General features: G+C 33.2%; 1 protein-coding gene across 1 annotated transcript in view; it reads right to left on the reverse strand.

The window, feature by feature from the left end:
* The window catches only part of DNAJC1 (DnaJ heat shock protein family (Hsp40) member C1), a 195,556-nt gene that overhangs the window by 138,001 nt on the left and 42,729 nt on the right, over nucleotides 1–14,826 (reverse strand). The window contains exons 2-3 of the mRNA XM_087825451.1: nucleotides 2,314–2,415; nucleotides 1,779–1,825 (exon numbers count right to left, since the gene is read on the reverse strand). Of these exons, the coding sequence (XP_087681577.1) occupies nucleotides 1,779–1,825; nucleotides 2,314–2,415 (149 nt within the window). The remainder of the gene's footprint in view (nucleotides 1–1,778; nucleotides 1,826–2,313; nucleotides 2,416–14,826) is intronic.

A 14,826-nucleotide genomic window follows, 5' to 3' on the forward strand; every position in this document is an offset into this window, starting at 1 on the left:
TTCTTAGCTTGATTAGTTAAGACTTTTGCCTCAGGGAAAACCAGTTACCAAAGAGTTACTTGTCCCTAAAGGGGTATAAATACTACAGCTGTTTGTGTAACTGTCAGATCCATTTTTTCTACTGACACTCTAAAAGAAATGCAAAGGAAACTAATCCTAAAAAGAAAATGTTAGATGAGTCTATGTTAATTTATAAATAAGTAATTTGTTCTGAAAAGAGATAAATAATTTAATAATTGAAAGAAATTGTTACAAAGTTCACTAACTTTTAAGAAAACGGCAAACAAAAAGCCCAAATCTGATGCCAAAGATGTAAGGGGACTAAATAAAGCTATCTTTATAGACACATTCTTGATGTGTGAAACAAAACTTGGGGCTCCGTGAGAGAAACCAACTAGAAAATATGCGAATGACCAACACTTCTTTCAACATACTTCTAGGACCCTTTCAACACTATGCACTATCTCAGACCAGAGGAATGTTGGCTGTGGTGTCTGGGCTAATGCCAGCCCTTGCTCCGAAGCAAGAACATTTCCAGAGAATATCTTGAGTCCTTGCTTTGCAATATGACAAACTGAGGTATTCCAATGAAAGAGTTAGGATGTGAACCCAGAGTGGTAGTTAACATTTTAGGATATAGATGAAGAAAATTCAGAATTTCACATAGCATAACTTTGGCATGTTGTCTTTAAGATATATTAGCACCCATATTAATGGCCTTAGCCTAAAATCTCAAATACTTACTTTTTTTAAGGGTACTCTTTTACTGTAGAGCAACATTTTCAAACTGTGGATTGTGACCCACCAGTGGCTCATGAAATCAATTTAGTGGACGACAACCAGCATTGTTTTTTTAAAAAAAGACTCGGCTAGCCTAGCCCAGAATAGAAAGTATCAGTCCGTTTCACACACAAAAAAGAAGTGTTCCACGAAATTTTTGTTTCACTTGTGTGTGTATGTCTGTCCTGAGGTATAATGCAAAATGTATTTCTTACTGTGGGTCTGACCACAGAATTGTTGAAGCCCATCGCAATAGTGCCTACATTCCATACATTCTGAAGTAGAGAAAAGGAGCCTCTCTGCAGCCTCTTAAGTCACTGGCACTATAAAGCACTGTATAAATATATTACTACTCTTCCGAACGGGGCATGGAGAAGTCTCCCAGTGAGGTGCTGCCTCCACTGACTAACCCTAAATGCAGAATCACTGGAGCAGAGCAGGGAAGGGAAGGAGGCAAAATAGGAGAAAGAAGGAAATGCTTTTCTTTCACTCCTATCTTCTACCTACTCATACAAGTCTGTTCTATCACTCAAAAATTTGGTTTATTATTTTGTGAGTGAGGAAACATCAGAGATAGTGATAACTTGAATATCACTAACAGCAAATTCCAAAACTTTTAAGGAATGGTAAAGAAAAAAAAGGATCACTAGGCACAGATAGGAGCTATTACTGACATATTAAAAATGAATGGACATTTGTTTGAAGTCAAGTGGTATTTGTATTTCCCAAGGCCTAGACACTTGTTAAACATCTTATCTAATGAAGCTACGACTTGCTAACATTCTGACTCATGATCCTGAAGGATATAAGTTTTGAATCAACCTAGTGAATATTTTCCATATTAACTAACTCTAAGCATTATACATGTTAAAAACATTGTATTTCTTGGAAGGAACAAAATTAAAATACTAACTTATAATAAACTGCTTGAGACAATTTTCCCCTGTATAAATTGAGACATCAACCATCTTAATTCAAAAGCAGAAATAAACACTCACCTCTGCCTTCGTTCGTCATCCTTTAAAACTTCATAAATGGCCACCAACTAAAACACAAGCATTACTTTAAAATAAAAATACTCTCAACTGTAAGAAATTACTTAAGAAGGTGAACACGCTATAATGCACATGCAGAAAACACTGTGTGCTTATAAATAAAATGAACAGATAAGACCTTAATTATAAGTAACATTTTATGCTTTCAGTAGAACTTTAAGAGGTTAACAATGCTTGAAACCAAAATAAATCTTTGTGAAAGATGCAAAAGTAATAATTACCTTAACACATGCTTTTTAAAAGCAAAAGCTGCAATTTAGACTAGAAAACTGTGACAATTATGACACTCCAAGAATTCAGAGATTCTAAAATAAAAAATGTTGGCAAAAACATATTTTGTAAAAAACTGAATAAACATATATACATATTTCTAAAGAACATCCTCATTTTCAAATGGAATTATTCTACGTATAAGTTGCTATTTCTACCATAAACCTTTATAAATTTGTGACAAAACGTAACAGCATATTTCACTTACTTGTCTAAACTGCGTTTCTGCATTTTCATCTTTATTCTTGTCTGGATGCAAAGTTAATGAAAGCTTACGATACGCTTTTCTAATGTCTGCAGATGAAGCATCCTGGAGGCAGTGGGGGGAGGTGAAAAACACAAAGCAAACTTTGTCAGAAAAAGAAATTCCCAGAACCTTGTTAAGATCTGAGAAGACAGCCAACCAAGTGCAGGACCCCAGGCAATGTAATCTGAGCAATCAGTCTAACAACCAGGCTATGCAACTGGCCTGTCCCACATGACTGAACAATTATTCAATCTAATTTGGCTCTCATCTTAACTTTTCATTACCATACAGTCATTTAAAGAAGACAGTATTTGGCAAAACTTTTCAAACACTTGCCTTCCTAAAATTAACCAATAAACCTTTTTCAGTAATTAAGAGACCAAAAAGAAACAAATTAAAAATTAATACATCTGCGTGTCTTCAAAGGTCTTTATTTGAGAATCTTAAAGCCAGTTTCTGAATCCCAGGCCTACCATATGTGGTTTCTTCATTGTTATTTATATTGAATTTACCATCAAAGGACAACCTGTGGAATCTCAATTTCACATGTCAAAAGTATGTCTATTTGAAGGCAGTTAAATATGCATTTATCCAAATTAATTATAATTAAAAGTGGTTATATATATTGTACTTAACACTTTTTTTTTTTAGTACTTTGAAGGGTGTTTTCAATGGTGTCCAATTTCCAGAGTCTGGTTTGCAGAAATAAACTGGCCCACCATTTATGTATTACTAATGTAGTTTAAATATATTTATAACGTCATGATAGTTCAATAAGAGTACTTTAGATTAAGTGGATGTTAAAATTAATTTTCTGTAATCCTGTATGCACAGGTAAACTCAGAGTACATCATTTTACATGGCCATTACAAAATATAATAACAAATAATAAAATAAAATAATGAAGACCAACACATTGCCAAATTGGGATTAAAACTTTATCTTCACTAAATTTAAAAGTTATTCCAATAACATGTTCATAGTGGGACAATGATAACAAAGTTGCATATTACATTTCATGTCATTTTATAGCTGAATATTTGTCCAATTCCTAAAACTACTAAAAAGTTCAAATGACTAAAAAACCAAAGGAAAACAAAAATCTGTATACCTGGGACTAAATAGCTGTTGAAGAAATAGAGTTGAAAAGAGAGACAATAATTAGTCTGTTAAGCTTTTCTTTATAAACCATTATTTTCATTACCAATATTCTGGAATTTATTGCTACAGGCTATCAATCAACTTAAAAGTTTCAACTTAGATGTGAATATTTCTGTGACTTGTGGAGGGCTAAGGAGCTATAAAATTAGCAGAGTAAGTTTTGTGGGTAGTATGGCTATAATTTTCATTCTAATTTGTTAAATAGAATTGATGTATTCCCTATTCCTAAATGACAGGTAATATACAGTAGAAAAGGATGATTATTTACTGAAAATATGTCATAGAAATTTTGTTGAGCAAAGAGGTCATGTCAAATGAATAAAATTTGGGGCTTTAATTTTAGATTTTATTAAATTGTGACTATATCATAGAGAAATTCCAAAAGTGTAGGTTTCTTACAAAATAAGAGTCTCTGTATTTTCTTGTGCTACAAAATTAGTACATGCTCATTACGGAGAATATATGACTTACTTAAAAATAAAAATGACTAATAGTCACCTAAGGCATTTCCCTTCTTCCAGTCTTGCTATGCTGAACCCAATTCTCCAAATTATTTTGCCACAGTATGTACCCTAAATGTAAATGTGATCAGACGACTCTCCTATTTCAAATCCTTTAATAACTCCCAAGTGCCTTCATCATCAGTATTTTCCAATCTTTTTAGCTTTATCTCCCATCCTTGGCCCATCTTTCTGGTCGCCCAGATTATTACATTAGGAGACTGTTCTAACGTGTAGTGATCTTTTGTTTTGCATCCAGCTGTAGACAAGTCTTCTCCAGACTAAGGAACAAGCCTCTCAGACTAAGGAACAAGACACACAGATATTGCCTGCCTACTTTCCTCTTAAGAATCTGCTCAGTGGGGTTATTTCACTAATAAGCTCCATTCTAAGTAGACAGAACTGAAAACCTCAGAGGCTTCCTTACAAAGACATGCTCTAGACAAGCTGTACCTCAAACAAGCTTAAGTACGTATTTAATTTTAGTTAATTACTTAGTGAATCTTAACTTATTTTATCCTTTTAACAAAGCTATGACATAAGTATAGTTGTTATCAGGCCCATTTTACTGATGAGGTAAGTGAGGCAGAGAGAGGTTAAGTAATTTACTTAAGTTCACACTGCTGGTAAACAGACAAAAATAGAATTCAAACCTGGAAAATGTTGCGTCATATTCAGAGCTCTCTACGTTGGCTCTTTAGATTCAGATAGTAGGTTTGGGCTGCGTCACTTTACAAGGGGCTACAGCTTTGGAAAGGCAGTGAAAACAACTGCTGCATTCTTCTTGATCTGATAAACTATATGGAAAACATCCACATAACTACAATGTGAATACGGTCAACTGCATTTTAAAGGTAAAGACCCTGATATGTGTTAGATTTTCTAATGCATTTTATATCACATTTCTACTAGAGACCTGAATGTTAGAACATACATCTCCTATACTTGGTGGATTAGATCTTTTACCTCTCTGGCTTGCAGAAAATAATTTTGAAAGGGTTATGGGTGAATTGGCCATCTTTAACACAGTATACATCAAAAAATCTACTGGGTTCAATTACCGGAATTCTTTTCCTTCTAAACTGGATAACGTTCTTTGGCAAGTTGGACATGAATTATCTTAACACTTGATAACCTCTGTAAAGAAGAGACATATAGACATTCTTTTTTTTTACCAAAAAAACTATGACAGGAATATGTTTGTCAAAATTGTAACAATTCAATGGGACAACAGCAAAAATGGAAGAGTAGGAAACTCCAAGGGCCTGTCCCTGCATAGAAACAATAAATAATCTAGCAAAAAACAACAACAACGGTACAAAGTTACCTTATCTGAATCTCTGCAAACTAGTCAAAGGTTTACAACAATGGAGCAAGCACTTAACCAAGAAAAAGGTAGTTGATTATCAGTTAGGGTCTTAAAGACGCCAATCTGAATTCTAGGTGTGGATTCCTAGTGCTAGAGGAATCAAAGCAGACTTGTTCTCAAAAACTTGTGTTTGTTTGTTTGGTCTGTCATTGGCTCCTTGACAAATTATGTAAAGAACTACCTTTACTTTATCAAATACAGAACTCTTCCAGGGCAAAGAGGCAACCAGCCAGGACAAAACATTTAAGGGCAAATTTGTTAGCTGGTGCCAAACAGGGCAAGGAATAGCAATTGGGACATACCATACACACATCAAAAAGCTTGGGGAAAAAAGATTGGGGAGTAAGATGCTTTGGAAATATTGGCTTTGAAAAGTTCCCACATATTCCTTGGAAATAGTTAGACCATGTGCAAAACCAAGGTGAAGTACATATTCAGAAAGAATATTTAGGGCCTTCTGAGAAAACACTAAATTCTCACTGCTGACTGATCTTTAGGCTGTGCTCAAGCAGAAAATGAAGGCAAAGGGAGAGTTGTAAACTGCCTAGCTGGGTGTTGAAGGCATGTACCAACATATACCAGAACCTCCTAGCAAAGACTGTGGATTTTTCTTTTTTCAAATCTTTAAGGAAATCTCTGCTAAATCATTAGCTGGCTACTAAGCTAATTAAATGGAGACATCGGTGGCCACTAATGACATCAGTGGCCATATATGGCAAAGAATATGTACTTGACAAATTTAGTTTAGAAAAGTCAGTAAACAAACACTGCCAACCAAAGAAACAAAAAAACCCTGGTGAGGTGGAAGAATCTGATGACCACATTATATATTCAAAATGTCCAGAATTTTTTAAAAATTAGGAAGCATGCAAAGAAACAAGAAAATGTGGTTCACACATGAGGAAAAAGAAATGAATACAAATTATCCCTGAGGAAGCCCAGACATTGGACTTACTCGACATCCAACACAACTATCCCTCAAAATTGAGAGAGAAATTAAGATATTTCAATTAAACAAAAATTGAGAGCACATGGCTAATAGACTTGCTCTACAAGTAATGCTCTAGGGAGGCAGTCCTTCAGGTTAAAAGGAAAAAATACTAGACAGTAACTCAAATCCATATGAAGAAATAAAGAACACTGGTAAAGATAACTACATAAATATAAAAGTCAATATCCATGTATTTTTGTTTAGTAACTTCATTTTTTTCTATATGATTTAAAAGACAACTATTAAAGCAATAATTAAAAATCTATGTCCTTCACTTTGTCATTATATACCCACCAAGAAAATATAAGTTATAAACATATATGCACGTAACAACAACCTCCCCCCCACCAAATAAAGCAAAGACTTAACTGAATTAAAGGGAGAAATAAACTATTTGTATAGTAATAGTTGGAAATTTGAACACCCCATTTTCAATAATGACTAAAAAATTAGTCAGACAATTAGCAAGGAAATAGAAGACTTGACAACAGTATAAACCAACTGGACCTACCTAACAGACATCTATAGAATACACAGAATACACATGAAACATTCTCTAGGGCAGACCAGATGTTAGATCACAATATCAGTCTCAATTAATTTTAAAAGGTTTAAATCGCCTGGCTGGGCATGGCTCAGTGGTTGAGCATCGACCTAGGATCCAGGCGATCAGGGTTCGATTCCTGGTCAGGGCACATGCCCGGGTTGCGGGCTTGATCCGCAGTCATGGGGCGTGCAGGAGGCAGCCGATCAATGATTCTCTCATCACTGATGTTTCTATCTCTCTCTCTCCCTCTCCTTTCCTCTCTCTGAAATCAATAAAGATATATTTAAAAAATAATAATAATAAAAGGTTTAAATCATACAAAGTATCTTCTCCAACCACAATGGGATAAAATTAGAAATCAATGACAGAAGGAAATTTGGAAAACTCACAAATATGTGTAAATTAACACACTTGCAAACAACCAGTGAGTCAAAAATAATTTAAATATTATTTGGCATAAATGAAAAGTGCCATTGTGTTGTCTCCCTATAAGATAACTGTGCACCTGTTAGCAGAACATACTCAACAACAGGCCAGAAAACTGTGCTCCTGAAGTATAAAACTGAAAAGATCTAGAGAAATTTTTCCCCCACTGATATTTAGATTGTTTGATTCTGAAACTGGAAAGGTCATGAAATTTCAGGATCATATCATTTCCTTTTGGCTTAATGCATTCTGGGAGATTTCAATTCACTAACATTAAAAGTTAATTATAACTGTTTTCCTTTTACTTAAGATGACTAAGGATTAAGCAAGAACTAAATTAAATCATTACATGCAATTTTGTGAAAAGTCAAAAAGAAATCACTATGGAAATAGCAAAGTACTTTGATATGAAAGAAAACAAACACACAACATATCAAAACTTAGGATGCAGTAAAAAAGCAGTGCTCAGAAGGAATTTTACAGCTATAAATGATAACACCAAAAAATCTCAACCTAATCTTCTGCCTTTAACTAGAGAAATAGTAGCAAACTAAACCCACAGCAAGCAGTAGTAAGAAAATAATAAAGATTGGAGGGGAGATAAATTAAATAGAGAACAGAAAAACAACAGAGAAACCACAAAGCTAAAAATTGGTTCTCTGATAATGTCAACAAAATTGACAAACCTATACTACAGTGAGAGAAAGGACTCAAATTACTAAACTCAGGAGTGAAAGTGGGGGCATTATTACCACTCTTATAGAAATAAAAACAACTATAAGAGACTACTGTGAATAACTGTATGCCAAACAATTAGAAAACCCAGGTAAAATAGACCAATTCCTGGAAATACACAAACTGACTCATGAAGAAATAGAAAAACTGAATAGAACTATAACAAGTGATGGATCGGCTAAAAAAACCACACAAAAAAACACACCTGCCAATGCCTAACAAAAAACCCCCCAAACATCAAACCCAGATGACTTACTAATGAATTCTATGAAACATTATTAAAAAAATGACAGTCCTCTTTAAACTCTTCCAAGTAACAGAAGAGGAAGAAAGGCTTCCTAACTCATTCTATGGGGCCTTAATAATAAAGACAGACAAATGCCAATAAATAAATAAATAAAATAAACTAGACAAATATCTCGTATAAATACAGATGCAAAATTCCTCAACGAACTTCTAGTAAATCAAATACAGCAACACAGAAAAAGGATTATATACCATGACCAAGTGAGAGAGATTTATCCCATGAACACAAGGGTGTTAAAGTGCATAAAAATCAATGAATATAATACGCCATATTGGTAAAAAACGAAGAAAAGGTACACATAATCATCTTAATTAATGCAAGAAGAAATGATAAAATCCAACATTGTTTGATAACAAAACACTAAACAAACTAAGACTAGAAGGGAACTGTAGATAAAGGGCATCTATGAAAAACCCATAGCTAACCTCATACTTAATGATAAAAGTCTAGAAGCTTTCCCCGAAGATAAGTAATAAGAGAAATATCTACTCAAGACACCTTTATACTGGAAGGTCTAGCCTAAGCAATTAGTCAAGAAAAAGAAATAAAAGGAATACAAATTAGAATGGAGGAATTAATACTAATTCTATTCACAGATGACATGATCCTATACATAGAAAATTGTAAAGCATCACAGAACAAGTATTAGAGTTAATAAATACAGTCATGTGTCACTTAACAACAGGAATACATTCTGAGAACTTTGTTGTTAGGCAGTTTTGTCATTGTGCAAACATCATAGAATGTACTTACAGAAACCAGATGATATAACCTACTACAAACCCAGGCTATATGTTGTAACCTATTGCTGCTCCTAGGCTACAAGCCTGTACAGTACATTACTGAACAAACAACACGAGATTAAATCAAGCACAAGAGAACACAACATGTTGTTTTACAGCAAACTTTTTTTTTTACTAAGTAGAAAGAGTATACTCTTAAGTAACAATAAAAAATATAGTATGCCTGGAGGGACCTGGAGAGTATTACGCTAAGAGAAATAAGCCAGTCAGAGAAAGACAAGTATCACATGATCTCACTTATACATGGAATCTAATGGACAAAATAATAAAGTGACGAACAAAAAAGGTCCAGAGACACTGAAGCATGCAACAGACTGACCTATTTCAGAGGGACGAGTAGGGGGTGGGACGAGATTAACCAATGAACTTATATGCATATATGCATAGCCCATGGACAGACAATAGTGCAGGGATGGTCTGGGGAGGAGGCAGGAGAGGGGTGGAGGAGGTCAATGGGGGGAATAAAAGGGGACATCTTTATTGTAATACTTTCAATAAAGATAAATTTTTTAAAAAAGTATAGTATAGTAAATACATAAACCAGTAACATAGTTGTTTATAATCATTATCACATATTAGGTACTATACATAATTGTATGTGCTATACTTTTATACAACTGTCAGCCCAACAGGTTTATATCAACATCACCACAAACATGTGAGTAATGCATTGCACCATGACGTTGTGATGGCTATGTCATCCCTAGGTGAGAGGAAATTTTCAGCTGCATTATAACCTTACAGGACCACTGTTGTATGTTAGTGTGACACTGACTGAAACATCATTAAGTGGCTCATGCCTGTAAATTAATTTAACAAGTTGTAGGATACAAGATCAATATATAAAGATCAGTTGTATTTTTAATACACTAGCAATTTTAAAAATCTGAAATAAAATCTGAAAATAAAATTAAGAAAACAAATCCTTTATAATAGCAACAAAAATAAAATACAAGAATAAGTTTAATAAAAGAAATGTAACATTTGTACACTATGAACCACTAAACATTGCTGAAAGAAATAAAATAGATCTAAATAAATGGAAAGACATGATCCATGTTCATGGACTGGATTCACTACAGATTCAATGCAATCCCTAACAAAATCCCACCTGGCATTTTGCAGAAATTTACATGCTTATCCTAACATTTCTAGTGAAATGTCAGAAACCCAGAAGAGCTAAAACACCTCGAAAACAAACAAAGTTGGAGGAATCACATGTCCTGATTTCAAAGCCAGAACAAAACTACAGTCATCAAACAGTGTGGTCATGGCATACAAATAAACACATAACTCAACAAGAATTCGAATTCCAAAAGTAAACCTATTCATCCATAGTCAACTGACTTTCAACAAAGGTGACAAGATCATTCAATAGGGGAATTATAGTCTTTTCAACAAATGATGTTAAGACAACTGGATATCCACATACAAAAGAATGAAGTTGGCTCATACTATATACAAAAATTAACTCAAAATGAATCAAAGTCCTAATGTAAGAGCTAAAACTATGACTCTGAGAAGAAAACATAGAGGTAAATCTACAGGACCTTGGATTTTACAGTGGATTCTTAGCTGTGACATTAAAAGGATACGCAACAAAAGAAAAAATAGACAAATTGTACTTTATCAAAACTTAAAACTTTGCAGCCACTATGCAAAAGTTTGGTGGTTCCTTAAAGAACAACAACATAAATTACCATATGACCTAGTAATTACACTCCATGGTACTTACTGAAGAGAATGAAAACAGGTGTTTAAACAAAAACTTGTACACAAATGTTCAAAGCAGTATTATTCACAACAGCCAAAATGTGGAAACAACCCAAATGTCCACCGACTAATAAACGGATAAACAAAATGTGATATAGGTATATATCCATACAATGATTATTATTATTACATAAAAAGACATGAGTACTGATACATGCTACAACATGAAAAATCCCTGATCTGATGCACATAGTTGAAGGACTTCAAACTCTGGTTGACATATGAGAATCTTAACTTGTGTAGTATTGCCACTCAAGATCAACTGCCTCGAAGTGAGCAATTCCATGTAATCTTTCTAACTAGGTCCTTGGGTCATTTTCACATCTGATATTACTAATTAAAAGCTCAAGATACATTCTTAATAATGACTATGCCCTCTTTATTCTGGACTTTTCACTTAAATTTATCAGTCAACCACTCTTGCCTGCTTCCCCTCCCCCAACAAAAAAATAAACAAACAAAAAACTATGTGTCTGAGTACAAGTGCATTTACCAGTAGAAAAATTAAATAACAGAGACATTTAAAGGAACTTGTCTCTGGTCAGTGGACCAGAAGGATAAGGTAGGAAACTTGTATTCATCTTATCTACAGGACAATGAAATTTTATACCAGGTGCATATAAAATTCAAAAGAAACTGAAAAGGAACAATGTTTTAAAAATAAATAATGATTTCCATGGTCAAAAGAAATGAATATAATAAAGTAGTTTATTTCACAATAAATTTAAGGCTGGGCTTCTTTAGCTAATCTGCTGAAAAAGGAGCAGGAAGAAGCTCTGGGTTTTTCCATATAGATCACTCAGTCAATTGCCTTTGGAGAAATCTATTTGAATTTATTTAAGTTTATAGCTTTAACTGATTTTCTTATCCTTAAACTATATATAGAAACCAATGATAGGTTAGCATACATCAAAATCCTGGTTACTGATGTTCATATACAATATTTATCTTAATATTCTTTGAGAGTGAAGGTCAGTAAGAATGATTTGTTGAAATATCAGATAATTTCCAGTGCAGTAAAAGAGAAATTCTGCCCTTATTTTTAACTTGTATCTAAATAAACGTGGCTTAATAACATGTTTATTTAAGTTGGACACACCTCTGCCCTCCAATAAGATTAAAAAGTTAAGACTTCTCCAAAATATAGATAAAGATTACAGCCTCAAGAGACAGATGCCTCTGGTATCTAATTACTGGGATATGGAGTTGTCGGGAACATAGATCAACCACTCACAAAACAAAATCATCATTTCTGGTAACCAGAATAGTTATCTTAGACTATATTTTGCAACCAATTTATCTTGAAAAGGAAATCTAACAAGTCAATGACGGGGAAAAGCAAGAGGGACACTTCTGTATCACAGAGATTTGAGAGAACCACCAAATGTGATATATAAACCTTGTTTGGTCTATAATTCAAACAAAACCAAGGTAAAAAGGCATTTTGAGACAACTGGGCATATCTGAAAAGGGACTAGTAGGTGCTATTAAGGAACTATTAATTTTATTGGGTGGGGTCATTGTAGCATGGTTAGTTAAGAAAATGTCTTTTTAAGAGATGCAGAAATGTCATGTCTGATATTCATGTTTAAATTCTCAGAAAAAACGATAATGTGGCAAAATGTTGGTAACAAATCTGGGAGATCATTAAACTATTCTACTGTGTATGTTTTTAAATTTTAATAATAAAAAGCAAAAAAAAAATACAGTGGTACAATGGTGAGCAATAAATCATACAACATATAGTTTAATAGAAATATATTTTGATTGGTTATTTGTGAAGCGTGTTCAGTAAGTGTTCATGAAACAGAAGAGATATGCCATAAGCAACAAACTAGTAATAGCTTAAAATTTTAAGAAAATTGAAAGAGGGGGAAGGAGGCAAAGGAGGAGAAAAGCAATAGCCATTATTTGATTCTGATTAATTAGTAGAGAAATACAGGTTTTATTATCATCTTTAAGTAAGAGAAGGTAGCTGCTATGTAATATCAAAGCACACCAAAATTTCCAAATTTTAAATTGAGTGGAAGACTTTTATAACTGGTACAGCCTGACCTGACCCCACACTGGGACAGACACAATTTCTTTGAGCTGTTCTTCTGAATTAATTAGTATGTTTTAGTAACGTCACTTTCCTAGAGAATCTCCAGTGAGGAGGGAGTGAAGAATAAGGCTGAGATAAGTGGCAAGCATTTTAAAGAAGAGGTGCTCTCAACTTGTCCTAAGTTTCTTTTGAACTTTAATTCCTAATGTACACTACACATCACCAAACACAATTTGCCTGGAGTTAGAATTTTCCATATTAATTCCATCAATGCTGACTTAAAGATCACTGTGATATTACATCTAAGTGCTTCTTTTTTCTTCTAAGCGCTTCTCATATTCAGCATTTTGCCATTTATTTTGTTCCTAAAATTATTTTATACAATGCTTTCTGTCATTTTTGAAAAGCAGTCAATATGCAGAACTTCAAATGTTCATAGTTACAGGCTTGAACGTTAAAAACTATAAGTTAGTTGGTAAGGAAATAAAGACTGGTTAGAACTATTTTTTATTATATCCTATTTCTTTGAATCATGACATTAGAGATACCTGAGAAATCAAATTAGTTTTCAAAAGTTAAACACACTTCCACCCAACACATCTATTTTAAAATTCATACTTAAAATTAAAAAAACTAAATTGATAAGCTAACAAAAGTATGAATGATCATAATTAGTTACATTTACAGATCCTTATCTGAATAATTTAGCTCACTTTACCAACTGTAACATATACAGTTCTATGAGGCTACATCATTTTGTAGAAAACTCTAAGACAATCTGATAAAAAAATTTTAAATCAAATTAATTTTTACAAGATGAATGAGAACTTACATTGAAAACAAAACACTTTCCTTAGAAAACCTCAAGGTAATCATATGTATATACATAATGATTGTCTGCACATAATAAATCAGAAAGAGAAACTAGTATATGCAAAAAAAAAAGAATCCATGGTCAAGGAGTCAGGAATTCAGATGAGAAAGTTTCCTTAATCCTCTCCTCTAAAGTCTCTGAACTCATGACTACTTTAAATGCAAAAGAGCACACCACGCAAGATTTCTAAACAGTAAATATTAATTAAAGTAAGAAATGGGCTAGGATATCCTTAATGAAAGGATATCTAAATTTAAATGTTCCTCCCACTCCCATAACTCTTAAGCCCATGAACAAAAACAGGGTCAGAATTTATAGACAAGGTACCCAAATTCTTAAATTTACTGGCCAATTTAAGTTTCACTGTGTGTTAAAATTCTTATTCTGGAACATTATCTTTTTACATATTGTTATGAAGTATTCAAATATTTGTAATTGATTACTAAAGTGTACTCTTAATTTATAGATAAACCTTGACATACTAAGATTTTTTGTTAAAAAAGGGCTTTTCATATCAAAACATCATACCCATTACGATAAAACATATTTATTTTTAAATGCAGTGTTTATGCTAGCCTATAAGAAAATAAACTTTATGAAATAATCCTAAAAGTTAGTTCATTAGGTTCTTTAAATATGCATAATACATGTACATTTTACATACCTAACAAAATCTAAGATGAATGCTTAAGTACTTAAAACAAATTAAATATTTCAGTTTCAATATTTTATTAAACCAACCTATGTATCGGGTCTGGGATGAAAGTTTAAATCATAAAATACAGGTTAAAATAACCTGAAATCATGGGCTTAATTCATATACATGTATTTTCATACTATAACAGTTTAATACACATATACCACTGTATCAAAGTTTTCTGTTCACAGGTTATCTTCAGCTACATGAATTTACTTAGCTATTAATTATTCTTTTATGCCACAGT

This window comes from Miniopterus natalensis, chromosome 1 (genome assembly GCF_054644295.1).
Source record: "Miniopterus natalensis isolate mMinNat1 chromosome 1, mMinNat1.hap1, whole genome shotgun sequence".
Lineage (NCBI taxonomy): Eukaryota > Metazoa > Chordata > Mammalia > Chiroptera > Miniopteridae > Miniopterus > Miniopterus natalensis.